The sequence below is a fragment of the Callithrix jacchus genome, chromosome 2 (assembly GCF_049354715.1).
Source record: "Callithrix jacchus isolate 240 chromosome 2, calJac240_pri, whole genome shotgun sequence".
Lineage (NCBI taxonomy): Eukaryota > Metazoa > Chordata > Mammalia > Primates > Cebidae > Callithrix > Callithrix jacchus.
The window spans coordinates 3,832,146-3,855,220 of NC_133503.1; the positions used below are offsets into that span (position 1 = coordinate 3,832,146).

The 23,075-nt window shown below is 42.5% G+C and overlaps 1 protein-coding gene across 9 annotated transcripts in view; it reads left to right on the top strand.

Moving 5' to 3' along the window:
* Positions 1-23,075, top strand: part of TYW1 (tRNA-yW synthesizing protein 1 homolog (S. cerevisiae)) — a 249,595-nt gene that overhangs the window by 185,864 nt on the left and 40,656 nt on the right. For all 9 annotated transcript variants that reach the window (XM_008981271.5, XM_008981274.5, XM_054252460.2 and 6 more), the window contains 2 exons: positions 5,398-5,508; positions 17,648-17,815. In XM_008981271.5, coding sequence (XP_008979519.3) covers positions 5,398-5,508; positions 17,648-17,815 — 279 coding nt within the window. The remainder of the gene's footprint in view (positions 1-5,397; positions 5,509-17,647; positions 17,816-23,075) is intronic.

The window sequence follows — 23,075 nt, forward strand, 5'->3', positions numbered from 1 at the left end:
TGGCCAAGCTGGTCTCAAACTTCTGACCTTGTGATCCGCCTGCCCTGGCCTATAGAAGTGCTGGGATTACAAGCATGAGCCACCGTGCCAGCCAGCAGCAGCAGTATTTTTTAAGAAACCCGAAGTAGGGGTTAAAATCATTCACTAGTAGTATATTCATACAGCGTGACCGTAAAGCTGTGTCTTTGGCTACACATAAGTACCATGCACTCTGCCGGGCCACTGGAGCTCCAGTTTCATAGAACAGCATGAATGGATCTTGCAGACATCAAATTCAGTGAAAGAAGCCAGACACAAAAGAAATATGTCACAGTAGCATTTTATATAATTCCTTTAAACAGGCACAACTGAACTCTGACGTTCAAAGAGATAACTGCATTATTTTTAATAGCTAAAACCTGGAAATAATGCAAATGTCTAGGGTGTGGTTGAATAACTTGTATATTCAGGCAACCCAATACTAGATAATGAAAGTGAACAAACCTAAACATGCAGCAACTTTGGAGAATTTTATTTTTTATTTTTATTCTTTTGAGATGGAGTCTCGCTCTGTCACCTAGGCTGGAGTGGAGTGGCACAATCTCGGCTCACTGCACCCTCCACCTCCCAGGTTCAAGCAGTTCTCTGTCTTAGCCTCCCAAGTAGCTGGGATTATAGGTGCCTGGCACTACACCCAACTAATTTTTATATTTTTAGTAGAGATGGGGTTACACTATCTTAGGAGTCTGGTCTTGAACTCCTGACCTCAGGATCCACCTGCCTTGGCCTCCCAAAGTGCTGGGATTACAGGTGAGAGCCACCGCACCCGGTGGGTGAATTTTATAGACCCATTGTTGAGTGACAGACACCAGACACAAAATAATGTATCATCATTCCACTGACATAAATTCCAAACACAAGCAAAACTAGACTATCATATTAAAGTCAGGATATATGATATTAGTGAGGTGAAGGGAGAAGATAGTGACTGGGAGGAGCAGAAGAGTGTCTGGGTGATGCAGATTTTGTGATAACCCCTTGAGTTATACATTCATGCTTTGTGTACATTTCTCTTTGTGTGTTTCATGTCACAGTTTTAAAAGATATAGCAAAGTGAAAGAGAGCCTGTTCTGGTTTCTACTGTTGCATGACAGGTGAACCCCAAAACTGGGGCTTAGCATGAGAGGGTTTTGGCTTCATCCAGGAAGGAATTTAAGGGCAAGCTGGTGGTGTTAGACAGAACTCTTTTATTGAAGGGTAGGGCTCCTTGCAGAGCAGGGCTAACTCACAGGCAGTGCACCCAGAATGGACATTGTATGGGCTCTTGGCAACTGTGTTTATATGCATGTAAATGCATTTTTAATTACATGCAAATTAAGGAGCAGGCCAATGCAGATAGAGGGGGCATTATTTAGAACGTTCTAGGAAAGGGGCAGTAACTCTGGGTTGTTGCCATGGCATTTGTAACTGTCATGGTCCTGGTGGGAGTGTCTTATGCTAATGAGCAAGAAGGACATCTTGGGATCACTTAGTGGCCTTTGGCTGGTTCCTGCTGGTTTCTTCACTTCATCCTGTCTGGACCCGTTTTGGTCAGCAGGGTTGTGACCAGAAAAAAAGTCCTGCCAGTCTCCCACGTCACTACTGCTTGGGTTCACACCCCAGCTTTGCTGTTCTCCAGCTGTGTAACTTCAGGCAATTTCCTTAATAGCTGTCAGCCTCACCTTCATCTATGTAAAGTGGAGGTAGTAATCCAATCTATTTTGTGAGATTTGTTGTAAAGCTTGGACAAATATTGTAATCTTTGCCAAGCTCCAAAGCACTTTACAACAACAGCTGGCACACAGTAAGGGCTGAGTAATTGCAAACTCCTGCTATTATTTTTACAGTTACCGTGGCCAGTTTATTGGTTCAGCTGAATTGTAAACTTTCATTGGAATTACATTATGTTTATAAATCCATCCTGGCTCTCCATGTAGATGAGTTTTTGTTTAGGTCTCTTAGAAAAGTATATTTTATTCACTGCCCTCCATGCTATTTCATAATTTAATCATTAGGCATTTATAATTTTATGTTTTATTTATTTATATATGTTTTTGAGACACAGTCTTGCTCTGTCACTCAGGCTGGAGGCAGTGGTTCGATCATGGTTCACTGCAGTCTCCGCCTCCCAAGCTCAAGCAATCCTCCTGCTTTGGCCATGCCTACCTATTGTAGTTTTTGTAGTGTTGGGGGTCTCTTTATGTTGCCCAGGCTGATCTCCTGGGCACAAGCAATCCTCCCACCTTGGCCTTCCAATGTGCTGGGATTACAGGCATGAGTCACTACACCTGGGCATTTTATAGATGCATTTCATAGTTGTGAGCAGAATATGCTTTCTCTTGAATTTTGCAATTGCTGATTGCTGGCATGTAATAGCTAATGCTTGGTGATATGCTACACTGCTATCAAGCTTGCTTCTAGATTTCACGTGCTAAATGTGACATTCAGGTAGAAACTAAGAACAGAGAGGAAGCGATATCTAAAACATGACTTGCGATTCATTCTGGCCCCAGCGTTCACGTTTAACTCACTACTGTGTGCTTGGAAAGCTGTTGATTTTTGTATTTCTCTTTGGTAACTGGCCACTTTCCCCTAATCTCATGTTTAGTTGATTCTCTTCAGTTTCCAGGAAGCCAATTTTATTATTTACTATAATTATTTTTTGTATATTCTCCAGCAATTCTTACCCTGGCCTTGTTGCTTTGATTATAACTTGTAGGAAAACTTTTTTTTTTTAAGAAAGGGTAGGAATTATTCTGTTAGTCCAACTAAATAGTAATGCATTAATTAATTAATTATACAGTCTCACTCTGTTGCCCAGGCTAGAGCGCACTGGCACAATCTTGGCTCATTGCAACCTTCACCTCCTGGGTTCAAGCAGTTCTTTTGCCTCAGCCTCCCAAATAGCTGGGATTACAGGTGCCTGCCATCACTCCCTGCTAATTTTTGTGTTTTTTAGTAGAGACAGGGTTTCAAGACATTGGCCAGGCTGGTCTCAAACTCCTGACCTCAAGTGAGCCACCCACCTCGGCCTCCCAAAGTGCTGGGATTACAGGCGTTAGCCACTGCGCCCAGCCCCTGTTTTTTTAACCAGTAAAAATAGCATTGACTATTGACTGGAGAGTATCGTAGATTTTTTTTTTTTTTAATGTTAAGGTAGTGTTTTTTTAATTACTGAATTTACCAAATGGCATTTGATTGGCTCATTCTGGTTTGTTTTAAAAGCAGGGATGGTTTTTAAACTATATCAAATAACTTTGGGTGTCTATGAAGATGATCATGTGGTTTTCTGTGTTGAACTACTAGTATAATGAATTACATTACTGTATAGCCTAAGACTGAATTGTCTTTGCATTCCCAGAATTTTTAACAGAATGCTGAATTTTACTTGCTAAAATTTCTGTAAGATTTTTACGTATGTAAGTATGAGTGAGATTGGTCTGCAGTTTTCTGCTATTTTTGTTAGCTTTTGGCATTGGAAGAATTCTAAGTTTATGAAGGATATCTGGAAGGTTTCTGTCTTTCCTTGCATTGTATGCTTCATTTTAGAAGGAACTTTTGAGTATGTATGAGTAAATATGCTTGGAAAACATTAATTTCTGGTGTGGCTGTCCAATATTCCTTATTAATGATCTCTCAGTTTTCTTCAATGAAGATTTCAAGTGTTTCTTCTTTTTTGTTTATGTTGGAAGTTTTCAAACATCGATTAAAGTAATGAGATTGGTGTCATTTTGTGCATCCTTTTCACTTCATTTTTTCTCTTGAGTATTTTGATCCCTGCTACTTAAGGTATGGTTTGAAGGTTAGCAGCCTGGGTGTTACCTGGGCGTTTGCTACAGATGCATGTAATCATGTACGCAGAGCCACATATATCTCATCACCTCTGCCATAGCTTGTTGGTTACAGGCAAGTTACAGGTCCTATACCTACTCAAGGGGTGGGTGTCACTTTAGATTTTAAGCTATTATTACTGAGACAGAGTCTTGCTCTGTCGCCCAAGCTGGAGTACAGTGGCATGATCTTGGCTCACTGCAACCTCCACCTCCCAAGTTCAAATGATTCTCCTGGCTCAGCCTCCCAAGTAGCTGGGATTACAGGTGTGAGCCCCCACACCTAGCTAATTTTTGTATTTTTAGTAGAGACGGGGTTTCACCATGTTGGCAGGGTGGTCTCAAACTCCTGACCTCAGTTGATCCGCCTGCCTTAGCGTCCCGAAGTGCTGGCATTACAGGTGTGAGCCACCACATTCAGCCTAAAGCCATTATTAATAATGTTGTCCTGAGATTTTTTTATTGTGTTTGAATTTTTAATCATTTGTTTTGGGTTCTAGAATGGAGCTACAAAGTCAGAGTGTAAGCTTTTTAAAGGCTTTAATGCCTATTGTCTAATTACGTTTTCAGAAATCTAGCTTGGCACAGTGGTGTGCGCCTGTAATCCCAGCACTTCGGAAGCCTGAGGTAGAAGGGTCACTTAAGATCAGCCTGGATAACATAGCAAGACCTCATCTCTAAAATTTTTTTTAAAACTTTTAAAAAAGTTGGCATGTGCCTGTAGTCCCAGCTACTTGGGTGGCTGAGGCAGGAGGATCACTTGTGCCCAGGAGACTGAGGCTGTGATGAGCTATGATTGCATCACTGAACTCCAGCCTGGATAACAGAGCCAGACCCTTGTCTCTAAAAAAAAACAAAAAAGAGGCCGGGCGTGGTGGCTCACGCCTGTAATACAAGCACTTTGGAGGCCAAGGTGGGCGGATCACCTGAGGTCAGGAGTTCAAGACCAGCCTGACCAACATGGTGAAACCCCGTCTTTATTAAAAAATTAAAAAATGAAAAAAAGAAAACCAGTTCCTCTTGTGTTGATGTGGCACACAAATGGCAGCATTGACAGTCCGTCCATGTGCCATTTCTGCCAACAAGAAATACCAAGTGATGATTAAATAATGTGAGAATGGGAACGAGGACAGGACTTAACAACAATTCTTGTCACTAACAACTTGGGTGATGATTACCTGAACGCCTAAAGGGTATTTGAATTAATTTTTTATAGCCTACCACTGTTTGGTCAGTTTATCATTCCTTACTAAACGAAATTCAGTGTGTCTGTGTCGAGAAACCTTTGGATGCCTGGCATGGTGCTAGATGTGGGTGAGAGCAAAGAAATATATCAGTATCTCATGTGCCTTCCATAAAGCATGTTAGGATCATACTATAGCATTTATTTTTGTTTCATCTTTCCTCAAAATATAGCTTCAGTTGACAAAAGTTCGTAATGAGTTTTGCCTGCCCTGGGTTCCCTGGGTTGAAAAAGCTTGAGAAACCCTCTAGGCTGTAGATGGTGTCCACCAAGATAACAACGGAGTTGGCTTTTCCTTTGTTTTAGCAACAACGAACTGTCTACAGACTGACGCTTGTGAAAGCGTGGAACGTGGACGAGCTCCAGGCCTACGCGCAGCTCGTGTCCCTGGGGAATCCTGACTTCATCGAAGTGAAGGTAGGCCCCTGCTGGCTCTGCTGGCCATGGTGGAGTGAAAAAAAGAATCGTGGTTAAAACCCTGTAGAACTCTGAAGGAGGTCCCAGGAATTGTATTCATGTATCCACGTAGTGATCAGTGTTCATCAAGAACCTGGCGTTGTTCTAGGCCTTGGGGATAACAGCAGTCAAGAAGACTAAGCTCTTGCTCTTATAAAGCTAGTGTTTCAATGGGAGGATAGACACTTGACACAAATGAGTAATTAAAAGCCAGGGAGTGTCACGAATATGCTGAGAAATAGAATAGTGTGGTGGTGAGTAATTGGTTGGCTTTTACATAAACCTTTATTTCAGACATATACAGAAGTAAAGAGATTGGTCTAATGAGCCCCCACACACCCATCACTCACCTTCAGAAGTGAGCAACTCATGACCCAGAGTTGTCTCAATTATACCTTTACCCATTTTCTATGCTCTTAGCCCAGATTATTTTAAAGCAAACCACCAAAATTATACCATTTAATTGTTTCGTTTCATTATATCGTTTGTTTTGTTTTCATAATTGTTTCAGCATATATTCCTAAAAGATACGTACTCTTATTTGCTTTATTTTTAAATTTAGTTTAATTTAATTTTGAGACAGGGACTCGCTCTGTCACCAGGCTAGAGTTCAGTGGTATGATCATAGCTCACCGCAGCCTCTAACTCCTGGGCTTCAGCAATCCTCCTGCCTCAGCCTCCCAAGTAACTGGGACTAGAGGTACACGCGATTATGCCTGGGTATTTTTTGTAGAGAGAAAGCCTCACTGTATTACCCAGGCTGCTCTCGAACTCCTGGCCTCAAGGGACCCTCTTGCCTCAGCTTCTCAAAGTGCTGGGATTATAGCTGTGAGCTGATGTGTATTCTTTTTTGTGGGGGAGGGGCGGGCGGAGTCTCACTGTGTTGCCAGGCTGGAGTGCAGTGGTTCAATCTCGGCTTGCTGCAACCTCCACCTCCTGGGTTCAAGCAATTCTCCTGCCTCAGCCTCCGGAGTAGCTGGGATGACAGGCACCCACCACCATGTCCAGCTAATTTTTGTAGTTTTAGTAGAGACAGGGTTTCACAATGATGGCCAGGATGGACTCAATCTTTTGACCTCGTCATCTGCCCGTCTCGGCTTCCTGAAGTCTTGGGATTACAATTGTGAGCCACCGCACCCGGCCCCAGCTGATGTGTGTTCTGCTTAAACAGTTATTGAGAGTGCTGGGCTCATATCTAAAAATTTTCATTTCCTCTTCCATGTGTTTTTTTCCTCTTATAAATCATTTTTGCTGTAGAAAATGGATCGTGCATCTTGGCTAATTCCCTGTATTTATATTTTAGGTTTGTTGATTGCATGTTCCTCTGCTTCCTGTATTTCTTGTGGATTGGTGCCTATAGTTAGATCAAGAGAGGACTGATTAAATTCGGGGGTGCATGTGTGTGTGGGTTTGTTTGCATTTGGTTGGTGGTCTTGTATACTCCAATCAGGAGTCATGTAATGTCTACTTGGCTCTCATATTTTCCCAAGTGTTTCTTTGTGATACATTCCTATGAGTGTATTGCTGGGTCAAAGGGTAAATGCATCTATTATTTTACTACATACGGTGGTGCACTGTTTTAGGTAAGCTTTGTAAGATGACATTTTATTTTATTTTTTGTTTTTTGAGATGGAGTCTTGCTCTGTCACCCAGGCTTTAGTGCAGTGGAGCAATCTCTGCTCATTGCCATCTCTGCCTCCCAGGTTCAAGCAATTCTCCTCCCTCAACCTCCCAAGTATCTGGTGCTATAGGGATCTGCCACTGCACCCGGCTAATTTTTGTATTTTTTAGTAGAGATGGGGTTTCACCATGTTGGCCAGGCTGGTCTCAAACTCCTGACCTCGAGTGCTTCACCCACCTCAGCCTCCCAAAGTGCGGGGATTGCAGGGATTAGTGCCACCGGGCCCAGCCTGAGATGAAAACTGATACGTAAGTGGTAAGATGTAGCCCCGTAAGCAGAAGCCTGGGGTGAGAGCTCTAGTGCACAGAGGTCCTGCGCTATCCTAGCGGAGTGGCTGAGGTTGGCAGTGGTACAGGAAGAATCAGAGCAGTGGGCTGGGGCAGCTTGTAAGAGGCCTTTCAAGAAAAGATAAGGGGATTGGATTTTAAACCATTAAACCAAGTTTGATGGTAAGCTTTTTAAATATGGGTGCACTAGGAAAGGGCATGAAGCTGGGGAGAGATGCAGTCTGATTCGTGGTTGTAAAAGATCACCCCACTGCTGCTGCGTGACTTGGTTATAGAGGGCAGTGGAGTAGACAGGACAGCCACGAACTGAGTGGTTAGTCCAAGCAAGAGATGGTGTGGGGAGTCAGTGGGACCAGGGCTGGAGAGCAGTGGGTACATTTAGGATTCGTTTTGGAAGCAGAACCAATAAAACTTTTTGCCTGATTTGAGGTACAGGCTGAAAGAAAAAGGAATCAACAACACTTGGGTTTTTGGCTCAAGCCATTGCATGAACGGTGGAACTGTTTGCTGACATAGAGAAAACCAGCAGGGAAAAGGGGACACATTTGGGGAGAAATTTTGAGCTCCCTGGTGGCCATGTTAAATTTGAGATAGCTTTTAAATATCCAAGTAGAAGATTAAATAGGTCGTGTGTTTTACAAGCTCGAAGTCTCAGGGATAAGACAGGGTTGGAAATAATGATTTGGAAGTAGTGGCTTTTTTGGGCAACTAACAGTCCACAACACGGGAACTGTCTGCTTTTTTCCGTTGATGGTTTTGAAACCGAATGCTCTCTGTGTCATATCAGGGCTGCTTTAGAGTTTTACAGCTGTCTTTTTTTCTCTTAGCTTTTGGTGTTACTCTGGAGGGTGGGCAGGTGGGGACAGATGAAATACTGCTGTCTGGGCATGTAACATTTTCCCTCTGGTCAGGCCAAAGACACCTTAAAATTGCTCTTAATTTCAAAAGGCTACTCTTGGCAGGAGCTCTAATGATGCAAAGATACAAACTGCAGCTGAAAATATATGTGTCAGCTTAAGCCAACCTTGCCAACATCAGAAATTAGTGTTGTTTTAATTTATGATTTAGCTATTAAAGATACTGCCTCAAGTTATGTTGCCGTAAAACCTCTATCATGATAAAGAAGCTTGGCTGGATCTCCCTTTTTTCACTTCCTCCTTTCTTCCTCTCCACTCCGCCTCTCCCCGCTCCTTCCTCACTTTCACAGTCATGTTTCTCTATAAAGGACATGGTATTTTAAATCTGAAAAAAAAATCAGTCAACATTATTTTTTAAAGAAAGATAGCTACTTGGTAAACAGTACAATTCTCTGCTGGGTATTATTTGGTTCACCAAACTGTGAGCATCACTAGGAAGTAGATAAAGCCTTCTGTCTACAGCTGAGATGTTTTGTTTTATTTTTCTGAGACAGTCAGAAAAAAAAAGCCTGCTTGGTTGCCCAGGCTGGAGTGCAGTGGTGCAATCGTGGCTCACAGCAGCCTCCAACTCCTGGGCTCAAATGATCCTCCCACCTCAACCTCCCAAGTAGCTGGGACAATAGGTGCACACCACCATGCCTGGCTAAGTTTTATAATTTTTGTATTTAAGAGATCGGATCTCACTATGTTGCCCATGCTGGTCTTGAACTCCTGGCATCAAGCAATCATCCTATGTTAGCCTCCCAAAGTGGTGGGATTACAGACAGGAGCCACTGCACCTAGCCTAGCTAAGATGCTATAAACAGCAAAGTTTTCTTTCAAAATTTCCATTTTACTGTTTTGTCCCTGCATTCAACAAGTTTCTCAGCTCTCTCCATGTGATAAGCCCTGTTAAAGCACTAGAGATGAAAAACTTTATGTAAATGTGCTATTTAGGAAATGAATGTCTTATTGAAAATAGACAAAAATATGTAAAAGTAAAATAACCTACTCTGAGAGATTTTATAGGTAAAAACTCGTGGAGAAATGATCGCACAGGCTGGAGGTGCAGTGGTACGATCTTGGCTCACTGCAACCTCTGCCTCCCAGGTTCAAGCAAGTCTCATGCCTCAGCCTCCCAAATAACTGGGATTGCAGGTGTACACTACCACGCTTGGCCAATTTTTGTACTTTTTGTAGAGACACGCTCTCTTGCCATGTTGCCCAGGCTGGTCTTGAACTCCTAAACTCAAGCAACCTGCCCACCTTGGCCTCCCAAAGTGCTGGGATTACAGGTGTGAGCCACTCTGCCCAGCTTAAAATAAATTTTGTGATGATAAAATATAATGTAATAAATAACAGTTGATGTTACATCAGAGGAAGGCACAGTCAGTCATGTCTGATCTTTCGTAGAAGACCCCAGGGAGAAATGTCGTGCAGTAAATGTCAAATGCCTGGTCACTGGAGGGTTCCGTCTCGTGCTTTGTTAACTTACCTGTCATTTGTCCAGCAAGTTAATGAAGTGTCTTCCTTTGACGTTGTAGTAGCAAAAGGGATGTTTACAGAATAGAGCATACTGCTACTCAGAGGCAAAACAAATTACAGAATAATGTTTATTATGCAATTCCATTTTCTTTTTAAAAATGTTTTATTTTTAAGTTCTTGATTGCATTTTCAATGTTGTATGTTCAAATGTATTTATGTAAGAAAAATATGGAAGGATATATGCCAGATTGTTAACAGTGTTCTGTTTGGGAGAAGGGGAAGGAAAGGTTTATTTTACTTTTTATAACTATGTATTGTGTGGATTATTACAATAAGCATGCATTGGTTTGTAATTCAAAAGACAAATGAAATCAGTAAATGGAGAAGGCATGCTTTTCCTGTTCAAAAGGATTAAACTACAGAATATCTGAAAAGACATCTTTCTGTTGTTATTGTCTTATTAATTAAAGTTGAAATTTCGAAAGTAGAGGAGCTTTAAAAATTATTGGTTGGGCACAGTAGCTCGTGCCTATAATCCCAGCACTTTGGAAGACCGAGGCAAGTGGACCACTTGCTGTTAGGAGTTTGAGACCAGCCTGGCCAACATGGTGAAACCCTGTCTCTACTAAAAATACGTAAATTAGCTGGGTGTCGTGGCAGGTGCCTGTAATCTCAGCTACTTGGGAGGTTGAGGCATGAGAATTGCTTGAACCCAGAAGGATAATAAGGCCTCTCCGTAAAACGTTTGATAAGAACTAGCAACATGGTAGGCTATAACCTCAAACCTCTCAAAGGATAAACATTTAGAAGCGAACCTGTTATGAAAACCATTCATTTGAGAAGGTACATATCTGTCAGGGCCGTAAGGGAGACACTCTTGGAGCTAGAAGGAAAGAGACCATTCTGGAGGCACTCCATGGTTCCAGACGACAGGACTTGGGATTAAGTCCCAAGAACAGAAGACTAGGCCCTTTCACAAAAACTTCAGCAAAAGGATGGATTAGGGAAAAACTCACCACAGACACAGTAACACATGGAAGGCTTTTTCCTTACCCTCAAAGAACAAGCCTCTCCAGGGCCTTACCCTCACTCAAAGGGCCTTGGAGTTCAAATTTAATATTATAGTACGCCCCCAAGATGTGAAATCAGTAATACAAATTGGCCCTAGATTCGTGGATAAGCCTGGAGCTCCCTGCAGACACAAACCCAATGCTGTTCATACCCTTTGTATTTCAATTGAGTTGCTTATCTTTTTGTTATTAGGTTCCTGGACTTTAAAATGGAAACACACACTCATGTGCATGTGCGTGCATTCAGGGTATTGTACCGAACTGTTTACACATTTCTAAACCTACTTTGAGGAAAGTTCCTGACATGTATGTGTCTCCATATTCAACTTGCTTTTCTCATTTTGCTTGTAGCACCAATCTAATTGGATTTAGGAAAGTCTGCCTTCCTTTTTCTGTCTACCCTGCGCATACGTTCTCATTTATTTGTGAGTCAAGGGAAAAATCATCTTAAATTTGGTCATGTAAGTGGTTGCATTAACACCCTTGGGTCAGGAAGGGCGATTGTAAATGCGGGAGTGGCGTCATGGACAGACATGCCCTTGGCATCTTTTCTCCCTGACGTGTGTGTGTGCATGTGTGCTTGTGCCTGTGTGTGCACCGATGTGCATGTATATGTTGTGTGCATGTGCACGCCCGTGTGTGTGTTGTGTGTATGTGTGTGTTGTGTGCATGTGTGTGCGTCCGTGTGTGTGTTGTGTGCATGTGTGAATGTGTGTGTGTGCATGTCAAGTCTGGGGTCTCCCATAGTCTGCACACACTGGAGTCTCATGAGGGTCGAGAGGCAGTGCACAATTTTGATACCTACCTGAAATGTACCAGTGTAGCCTGGAATGGGTTATTCATCCTCCTTGAGCCTAAATTCTGTCAATATTAAATTAGAATAAGAATATCTCTTTAGTAAGTGTGTTTGAGAATTCAATGCAGTCATGTAGGCCCGTATTCAGTAAGTGTTCAGATCACTTTCCATGAAGCACATTTGTTTACAGTAAATCAATAGCGGCTATTTCTTTGTTTTATGGATTTCCTCTATTCTTTCATTACCAGTCTTGTACCATATTTTTCTGTGATATTTCTTGTAAATTAGCATGTATTTTAGCCTCGTTAGGCTTAAAGAGGCCTTTATTTGCTAGCCGGAGAATCTTCCTTGTCATTATCTGCTTGCTTGCTTGCTTGTGAAAAGTTTTCATATTACAACCATCTGTCTTGCTGAAAACTTTTGTAACACAACACTGTGTATTCTCTGCCTAGCATTACACCTTGAGAATAGGAAGTGCTTAGTAATTATTTGTTGTCAAATAATTTAAAGCACCTGAGCTGTGGATAGTGCTCAATCCTTGCAGAATGCACCCTGCAAAATGATTGTCTTAGCATAGCCTCACTCTCCCCCACAAAGCTGAGGAATACAGTCAGTTTTTCTTGTACGTAGCAGTCCCTAACCGGTGTTTATCAGCTGGTTCGTAACTGTTACAGAGTAGAAAACTCCTGAATAATGCGAATGAAATTTTGTATTGGATTAGAAAAGAGTTGTGGAGTTTAATGTCATAGAAGAATGTCTGACTTGGTTTTTCATTCATTTAGCATAGATTGATTTGGGGTGCCAAGAAGAGCAAGGCACAGCCCTTGCCCTTGAAGGGCTCAGAGTTTAATGCCTCGTTTTACCAGTTACCTGGTCACAGATAACTGCACAGGATGTGGTCGGATCAGGGTCAGAAAGGGCGGAGGTTAAAGAATGATGGGTCATTTTGGCCAGGTGCAGACAGGATGCTGAGTGGGCAGTCCATCTCTAGAGTTGCTTGTGCATAAGACCAAAGACCGGCTTGAATGGCCGATGATTTATTGTTAGCACAAGCTACAGATGCAGGTGAAGAAGGCCTCGTGCCATGGTGAGAAGCTTGGGCTGCTCTAAAGGGAGTTATCGAAGCATTTATAGGATAAAGGAATGGAGTGTTTGGGGTACATTGTGGGAAAAAATCGTAAAGTCATGATTTCTTTTCTCATCAAACTCTAGGGGACAAAAAGCAGTATGAGAAAGACATAAAACTCTAGAGGACAAAAAACAAAGTGAGAAAAGCAAGTTGAATATGGAGACACATACATGTCAGGAACTTTCCTCAAAGTAGGTTTAGAAATGTGTAAACAGTTCGGTACAATACCCTGAATGCACGCACATGCACATGCGTGTGTGTTTCCATTTTAAAGTCCAGGAACCTAATAACAAAAAGATAAGCAACTCAATTGAAATACAAAGGGTATGAACAGCATTGGGTTTGTGTCTGCAGGGAGCTCCAGGCTTATCCACGAATCTAGGGCCAATTTGTATTACTGATTTCACATCTTGGGGGCGTACTATAATATTAAATTTGAACTCCAAGGCCCTTTGAGTGAGGGTAAGGCCCTGGAGAGGCTTGCTTTGACACCCAGTTGGTTGAATTAGAATATTAAGTAGTCAGACCAATACTGCTCTTTCCACAGACCATGAATCCCAAGGCAAACGCTCCAGGCAGCCAGTGAGGAAGACCTTATGGCCCCGTCTTATCTTAGTCTGTTTGCTTTGCTATAAAGGAGTACCTGAGGCTGTGTAACATATAAGGAGGTTTACTTGGCTCAGGGTTCTGCAGGCTCTGCAAGAAGCCTGGTGCCAGCAGCTGCTTGTGGTGTGGGGGCCTCAGGCTGCTTTCAGTCAGGGCAGAAGGCAGAGAGACAGACAGACAGACAGACAGACAGATGGATGGACACTGCCCTTATGACTCAAACGCCTCCCATTAGGCTCCACCCAGCACTGGGGATCCCATTTCAGCATGCATTTTGAAAGCTCAGATATCCACAGCGTAGCAGCCCCCATCTCCTAGGGCAGTGTGGCGGGGGGTCTGAAAGCCACCAGGGTGTGAAAGTGAGGTTACGCTTTTCACTGCAAATTCAAAGATGCATAAATGATCTCGTTCTGCTTGTTGCTCCTCAGCCTGCAGATTCTGGCGTGAATAACTTGGCTTTTCCATCGCCACGCCGTACCCATCTGTTTTCCTCAGACTGTTCTTTACTCAAAGTTTTGGGTGAAGAACATGCTGCTTCTGATAAGTGGAGTTGGGGCTGAGGGTGAGAGTGGCTGAGAAGGTGGCAGGCAGCCGTGGTGCGAAGGGAAAGCTTTTTAGATGCCGCTGTGCTCAGGAATGAAGTCAGGGCAAGCCTCGGGGAGACTAGACTAGACGAGTGTGGGGTGAAGTGGGGCAGTCACAGCAGAGAGAACACCAGACAGATGCACCGGGCGCCCAAGTGAGGGCTCGGGGTCCTGGAGGTGACCCCTGGTCCAAGTCAGCAAGACCATTTCTGTCACGGTGCAGGTTTCGGCTCTATAGTTGGCTCAGGATGTTACCCGGGATGCTTGCCTCAGAAGGGTGTTGTTTGTTTTGAGACAGATTCACTCTCTGTTACCCAGGCTGGAGTGCAGTGGTGCGATCTCAGCTCACTGCAACTGCTGCCTCCAGGGTTCAAGCGATTCTCCTGCCTCAGCCTCCTGAGTAGCTGGGATTACAGGCGTGCACCACCAAGCCCAGCTTATTTTTGTATTTTTAGTAGAGACGGGGTTTCACTATGTTGGCCCGGATGGTCTCGAATTCCTGACCTCAAGTGATTGATCTGCCCAGCTTGGCCTCCCAGATAGCTGGGATTACAGGCATGAGCCACCATGGCTAGCCTCCTCAAGGGTTTTATCTGGCTAAAATGAGAACTTTTATGTGAAAACACCATAAAGCATCACAGAGTTGTAAGGAATGTTGAAGTCATGATAATGAGCTGCAGCAGGCATCCTCTCATTCCATTCCCAAAACAAATCTCCCCTCAATGTTTCATGACTGTTTTTACTGAGTAATAAAATATTAAAATATTTTCAAAAGCTGTTGTCATGAAGACAAGATATTATTTAAAAACTCTGATTCAGTGGACTAACTTTTTAAATATTAAAAAGAAAGTCCTTTGAAGTGGCTGCTGCATACATGGTTGTGTAATTCACACATCATAAGCAGTATTTAAACTGAGGTAAAGTACCCTTTTATGATTAACGTGGCTTATCAAGAAATCATCTCCGTGTTGTTTATGTACTTGGGTAAAGTTAGCAGTTTTTCAGCCATGCTTTTGTAATGATTTTTTGAACCATATCATTATTTGTCTTTTTTATTCACCTTAAGCTCTGTGACTGAGCGAAAGAGGCTTGCTGCCTAATGCTCTAGAAGCCAGTGTTAGGAAGAAAAAAGCTTTTTCATTGCAAGTCAACTAATGAGACATTAGTCCAGCTCAAATTTGTCTCCCCGTGCGGTCTTTAAGGCAGTGATTTTATTAGAAAAGGTGTAGGGGATAGATTCTCAGATTAGTTAATGAATGGTGGAAGGAAGGGGAGATCTGGACAGTCCTCGGACAGTGCAGTTGTCTGTTTCATCATGCTTCCTCGTGGATTGCATGTGCAGATTCACGGGGAGTTAGTATGAAGCATGGTGGAAATTGGGGCTCTGACGTCAGCAAGCTCTTTCTATGCAGACTCCTTTGGCCATGTTGGGTCCAACCAATTTCAGCCAGTTTTTTTTTTTTTAATCTCACAGGCAGAGGGAGTTTTAGTGTTTTACTAAGTTGTTTCTTTTCTTATACTGCCATCCAGCAAATGCAGAAATTTCTGTTAGTCATTGGTTTCTTTAACTCTCTAGGGCGCAGTTTCAGCTCCAACTCGGTTTAATGAATTCTCTAAATCACTGGGCAAACGGAGAAGACGCTCTGGTTTAGTGTAATTAAACTGGGTACTGTGGTTTATATTCCACAAAGGCCATCGCACTTTAGTGCACCAGTAATCTTTTTGAACAGCTGTCTTGAGTCAAGTGTTTGGCAAAGCTCATTTGAGTCTTCATCCAAATCCCAACTCTGCCATCAGGGTCAGGGTCACTCTGCTCATTTGTGGGTTTTTAAAAATTCAGTGTCAGCCGGGTGGGTGTGGTAGCTCACACCTGTAATCCCAGTACACGGGAAGGCTAGATGGGCAGATTATTTGAGGTCAGGAGTTCAAGACCAGCCTGGTCAACATGGCGAAACCCCGTCTCTACTAAAAATACAAAGATTAGCCTAGTGTGGTGACATGTGCCTGTGTTCCCAGCTACTTGGGAGGCTGAAGTACGAGAATCACTTAAACCTAGGAGGTGGAGGCTGCTGTGAGCCAAGATCATGCCACTGCACTCCAGGCTGGGTAATAAGAGCCAGACTGTCTCAAAAAACAAAACAACAACATATGTCAATTTGTTGACGTAACAAATGTCATTCTGCATTCTCCAATTTGTCTGTGGGGTGTGTGTGTGTGTCTGTGTGTGCGTGTGTGTGTGTGTGAGAGAGAGAGAGAAAGAGAGAGAATGTGTATGAGGGGTACACATGCCTTTCTCCCCACTCCCTCCTCCTCAGTTATTTCCCACTTAGTGGAATCTATCTGCGGTATTCAAAGAACCTGTTGAGAAAAGTTTGATTTGGGGCATTTGAAGAGTCTACAGAGTTAAGATTTATTTCAAGAAATAAGATAAATCTTTTATTATTAGAAAATTAATCATTTATCATTATGTAATTTACCAAATAGATAGTTATGAAATTTTGGGTCTTGTATGCCTGGGCTGTCAGGTGAAGTCCAAAAGAGTTATATAGTTTATCTTTCTGCAGTTGTACTTACGAGGAATTTCTGTGTTGGTGAAATACGTATGTGCATATGGAGTTGTGTGGAAAGGTATGTAGGTACATAGGCAAATATATTTCCCATTCAGCGTGATTGTTTATACAACCACATCCAAAGTGCACTACAAAATGAACTTCTTAAAGAATAATTTTAGGCCAGGTGTAGTGGCTCACACCTGTGATCCCAGCACCTTGGGAGGCTGAGGCAGGTGAATTGCCTGAGGCCAGGAATTCAAGACCAGCCTGACCAACATGGCGAAACCCCATCTCTATTAAAAATACAAAAATTAGCCCGGCATGGTGGCAGGTGCCTGTAATCCCAGCTACTCGGGAGGCTGAGGCAATAGACGATCTTGAACCCCGGGGTCGGAGGTTGTGGTGAGCTGAGACCATGCCACTATACTCCACTATACTGGGTGACAGAGCAAGACTCTGTCTCAAAATAATAATAATAATAATAATAATTTTAAAGGGATCGTCATTTGGCACTTTAAGGAAAACGTTTGCCAGCCTCAATCTCAATAATACTGGAAAATGGAACTTCAGCTTATTTTACCAGTGAATCAATTACTTGGTCAGTGAATTTTTATGAGTGTCCACTGTGCTCCTGTTATTGTCCTAGAGGTTGATAAATCCTTCAGAATTCCTCAGTTATAGTGCACAGATGAATCTGAATCAAAAGACATGCTATTGATTCAAATACGTTATTGTGACCAGACAGCACAGACTGTGACATGGTGGAAAGCACAGGTGCTTAAGCCCTAGCAGTGTTGTAGAGTAGCAAGAGCATCAGCCTGCTGTCCTTGTCAGTAGCTACTTTACGGTCTCCTAAGCAGGTGTTATCATGGCTTCATCCACTTCCTTCACTTTAAAATACGGACTGGATTGCATCGGATGACCTCAAGAAGGCTTTCTGGCTCTGGAAGCCTTCCTCTATGAAGTGTATGGAGGTCTGTAGTCTTCTCTCTGACGGTTGTACTGTTTCCACAGGGTGTTACCTACTGTGGAGAAAGTTCAGCAAGCAGTCTTACCATGGCCCACGTGCCCTGGCATGAGGAAGTGGTGCAGTTTGTCCTTGAGCTGGTGGATCTGATCCCTGACTATGAGATTGCATGTGAACACGAACACTCTAACTGCCTCCTGATAGCGCACAAAAAGGTAAGCCTAACTCAAACATGCGTTCTTCTGTCCCTCCAGCCCGCTGTTCTTTCCTTCTCTCTTTATTTTCTTCTTACTTTGCTATGGGGATTATCTGCTTGTTTGCTACCTTTTATAAAACAAACATTAAGAAAGTCCTAAATTCTGTCTGCTGGGCTCATAAACTCTTTTCTGTGTGAAATTGCTTCTGTTTAGCCCTCATCTGGATATCTTGAGGTACTTTCGGGTTTGCAATTTTTAGAAGGTGCATTCGTACAAAACAAAAGCAGGATATCCTGCTTTTGTAATAACGTCTAGTCGTTTCCTGGAATGACAGGGAAAAGCTAAAAAAGTTAATAGTCCCCATATGAGTTTCTAGCTGCCAGAAGCAATATAGAGGTATCTATCAAATTTTAGATTGCTTTGAATCTTGGCATCTGGAGAATTTTGTGTAAAATTTTAGTTTGTAACACTATTTCCATTTTTCCCCTTCAGTCCTTTTATTAGATAGGACAAGTACACAAATCTATTTTTCTTAACTAAATAAGTCCTACTAAAGGAAAAATCCAGTTCTTCATAGATGTAGGCCACTAAAATAATTTGTTAATTTTCTGGAGAAGTTCTAGAAATTTTCTTAGTCTTTATTTCTTTAAATACTTATTCTTTCTCATTATTTTTTCTCCTCTGGGACTCCAATTAAACACATGTTAGATTTCACTATATTTTTTATATCTCTTGCCTTCTCATTTGTGTTTTTTGTGCTTTTGTCTCTCCGTCTCTCCATAGTTCATTTTGGATGGTTTCTATTGATTCATATTCCAGTTCACTAAGTCTTGTTTCAGCCGCGTCTCCTGTGCTATTAAACTCAGCCATTAATTTTTGATGTTACATTTCATGTTTTTTAATTGTATAATTTCTGCTTGGTTTGTTTATTTCAAATCTCCTATTTTGTAAAATTTCTGTTTCACTGCTGAAGTTTTCAAGCTTGGCTTTTATCTTCTTGAGTACTGGAAGCGAGTTGTTTTATGGTTTGTGTCTGATAACTCCAATGTCTAAAGTTCCTGTGGGATTGCTTCTGGTGTCTGTCATTTCTGCAAGTTCTCATTCATGTTGCCTTGTCTTCTCCTGTGCCTTGTTACCTGTGATTGCGTTCTGTACGTTGCATTTAAAAGAGTACTTCTAGAAATCCAGTCAAGCCTAGGAACAGAAGGTCTCTTCTGAGGTGTTCGAAATGTGTGATTTAACCCTCTCACTTTTTCCATGTGGAAACTGAGGTCCGAATGAAGAGACTGGCTTAAATGGCTGGTCAAACTGGAACCACAATCTTCCCTCCCTGTAGTCCACTGACCTGTTTTATGCTACAAGGCGTCTTTCCAAACCATTGGCAATATTCAAAGGAACATTTAAAACAAGACAATTTAATGTTAGTCCAATACTTTACTTCACTCTGTAAGATTTCTCCTCTCTTCCCATGAGGATAGAGGAAATAGACAGCAAACCATCTAATTCAAGCCGATTCCGTTCTCTTGGTGTTTACTGAATGCCTGCTGAGTTCTGGACACCAGGCCATGCAGCAAGGCACACAGTGCTCAGACATGAATAATGAAAGCCACAGGGTTAATTGGAAAGTAGACTTGGCACAAATCTCACACCACCACTTGTTAACTTGGTGACTGTGCAGGTTCTTCCATCTTTCTGTAGTGGACTGAACAAGAAGAGATTATGCATGGAGTCAGATTGAGTAGAGCCTCAGTCTTGACACGTCTCTTTTTAGCTTTTCATCTGGAAAATGGGCATATTGCTAGCTAAGGCCATTGCCTTGAAACACTTCACATTACCTGCCTTACAGCGTGATTCAGTTGTTGCTGCTTCCATTATTTTTATTTTTAGAAAACCAGCTAATTTGGTGCATGCTTAATATGTGACACACACTGTCAAGTATATTTTTAAATCCTCACAGCTTCCCTGTAAGGTCGGTACTATTGAGATCTTGGTCTTTTTTGTTGTTGTTGTTGTTGTTGCCCAGGCTGAAGTGTAATGGTATGATCTTGGCTCCCTGCAACCTACACCTCCCGGGTTCAAGAGGTTCTCCTGCCTCACCCTCCTGGGTAGCTGGGATTACAGGCATGTGCCACCACACCTGGCTAATTTTTGTATTTTTAGTAGAGACGTGGTTTCACCGTGTTGGCCAGGCTGGTCTCGAACTCCTGACCTCAAGTGATCCACCCACTTCAGTCTCCCAGAGTTCTGGAATTACAGGTGTGAGTCACCAAGCCCGGCCTGACCTCTGTCTGTGAATGAGAAACAGGCATATAAAGGGGTTCAGTAACTTGCCCAAGCAGAAACAGCCAGTAAGGAGTAGAAATGGGATGTAAGCCCTGGCGTAACTCCAGAGCCTATATTCCCTTCTTTCCTTCCTTCTTTCTTTTTCTTTTGTTTTAAACTTGGAAATTATTTCAAATATACAAAAAAGTGCAATGAAAAAAATAGAACAAAGGACCCAGATTTGCAGAATCACCTGTACAATTTTTCTGCCATTTACTTGTTTGCACGCGTGCACTCTCTCTGTCTCTCTGTCTGTCTCTGTCTCTCTCATGCTCTTGCTCTCTCCCTCTCCCTCCCTCCCTTCCCCTCTGCCCCCTGCATGTACGTGCACACATCTGCTGTCTTTTCTGAGCCATTTGAAGAATTGTTGCATTGGTCATGGTCCTTTGCCTCTAAATGTTTCAGTGTGAATTTCTTGAGACTAGGAGTATTCTCTCTTAGAACCACAGTGCAGTTCTCAACTTCTGCATGACTTTCCTCTACCATCCATATTCAGATTCTGTCCGTTCAGCTTGTAATTCAGCTTGTAATGTCCTTTATAGCACTTCCCCCTCCAGTTAATTCAGGATCTACTCTGCAGGAGTCAGCAAACTTTTTTTATAAAGAAAATGTGGGCTGGGTGCGGTGGCTCATGCCTGTAATCCCAGCACTTTGGGAGGGAGACTGAGGTGGGTGCATCATTTGAGGTTAGGAGTTCAAGACCAGCTTGGCCAATGTGGTGAAACCCCATCTCTACTAAAAATACAAAAATTAGCCAGGCGTGGTGGCGGGCACCAGTAATCCCAGCTACTCGGGAGACTGAGGAAGGAGAATGTCTTGAACCCAGGAGGTGTAGGTTGCAGTGAGCCGAGATCATGTCACTGCACTCCAGCCTGGGCGACAGAGTGACTCCATCTCAAAAAAAAAAGGTGATATAAAATAAATATTTGAGGTTTGCAAGCCATATGTAGTGTGCGTCAGATATGTTTAATATTTTTAGTATTTAGTAAAAAATAATTAATATTTTTTATATTTTGTATTTTGTGTCTTTGCTTGTTTACTCATTTTACAACCTTTTAAAAATGCAAAGACTGTCCATAAAAGAGGTTTGTGAGCTAAGTGTAGCCAGATTGGGCCTACCAGCCCAGTTAACCAACCCCTAATCTAGGCCACATACTACATTTTGTTCTCATGTCTCTCTAGTCACCTTAAATTTGGAACATTTCCACAGTCTTTGTCTTTTATGATGTTGGTATTTTAAAAGAATACAGTTTCATCCCTTCCCTTTCTTTTAATAGAAATGTTTCTTGGTGAGACGCAATGGTTTACACCTCTAATCTCAGAATTTTGGTAGGCTGAGGCAGGTGGATACCTTGAGCCCAGGAGTTCAAGACCAGTCTGGGCAACATAGTGAGACCCCATCTCTATTTAAAAGTAGGAAAATTACCTAGGTGCTGTGGCACGAACCTGTAGTCCCAGCTACTTGTGGGGCTGAGGTGGGAGTATCATGTGAGCCCAGGAGGTCAAGGCTGCAGTGAGCCATTCATCATGCCGTTGCACTTTGGTCTGGGCAACAGAGCGAGACCATCTCAAAAAAAAAAAAAAAAAAAAGAAATGTTTTTTGTTATATATTTGCCTGATTTTTCCTTTGGTTAGATGGAGGCTGTGCATCTTCAGGTGGAATGCTGTGTTGGCGATGTGTCTGTTCCAGAGTGTCATGCCTGGTGCCTGGCGTCCATGTCTCCCACATTGGTGGGAATAATTTTGTTCACCCAACTACTTTAGCCCGGTTCTTCTGTTTCTCTCCTTTGCAACCAATAAGCTGTCTATTAAAAGGTACTTTAAGATAATGCAGTATCTCACTTCTTACCAAAATTTCCCCATAGATTTTAGCACTTATTGATGGTTCCTGCCTGATAAAATGTTTTATCGATTGTAAAATATTGATTTTTTGTAACTGTACCACTCCTTCCACATTTACCTTCAGCATTCTACTGTAAACAAAAGCCCTCCCTTTCCTCCCATTTATGTATTTATCTGTTTTCTGCGTGGACTCGGGAATTCTATTTTCTGTCCCAGTGATTCATTAGTCATCACTGTACTTACTTTAAACCACTGTCCTAGACTCCCTGTTCCTTTCTCTCTGTCTCTCTATCACTCTAATTAAATCTCTTGTATCCTTATTCAAAATTGGTACTAATAGTATTGCTTTCAAGGTCATTATCAAGATTAAAACTAACATATTTAAAGTACCTAGAAGGACTCCAGCCTGAGTGACAGACTGAGACCCCATCAAGAAAGAAAGAAAGGCAGGGGAAGAAAAGAGAGAGGGGGAAGAGAGAGGAGAGAAGAGAGAGAAAGAGAGAGAGGAAAGAGAAAGAAAGAGAGAAAGAGAGAGAGAGAGGAAGGGGAAGGGAGGGAGGGAGGGAGGGAGGAAAGAAGGAAGGAAAAAGAAGGAAGAAAGAGAGAAGAACCTAGAAGGGAACCCAAAGTGAAATAGGCAGTTAACAAATAGTTGTTACGACTGCTTTTATTGGTCTTCCCCTGCCCACAAGGAGCTCACTCACATTTAGAGGGGAGAACGACTGAAAATCAGTGTGATCATTGCAAAACCAGACATGGCACCAAGTATGCACCAGGAAAGAGGAGAGAGTCTGAGATAGACCCTCATTGTTCTCTTTAATGTTTGTTAAATACCATGTGTGTCAGCACATGGGTATTCTACGAATACAGAGGGCTGGGTACTGTAAGAATACAAAGATGAGTAAGCAGTGGGCCTTGTATTAGGCCATTTTCTTGCTGCTGATAAAGACATACCTGAGGCCAGGTGTGGTGGCTCATGCCTGTAATCTCAGCACTTTGGGAGGCCAAGGTGGGCAGATCACCTGAGGTCAGGAGTTCAAGACCAGCCTAACCAATATGGTGAAACCCCATCTCTACTAAAAATACAAGAATTAGCTGGGCATGGTGGTGGGTG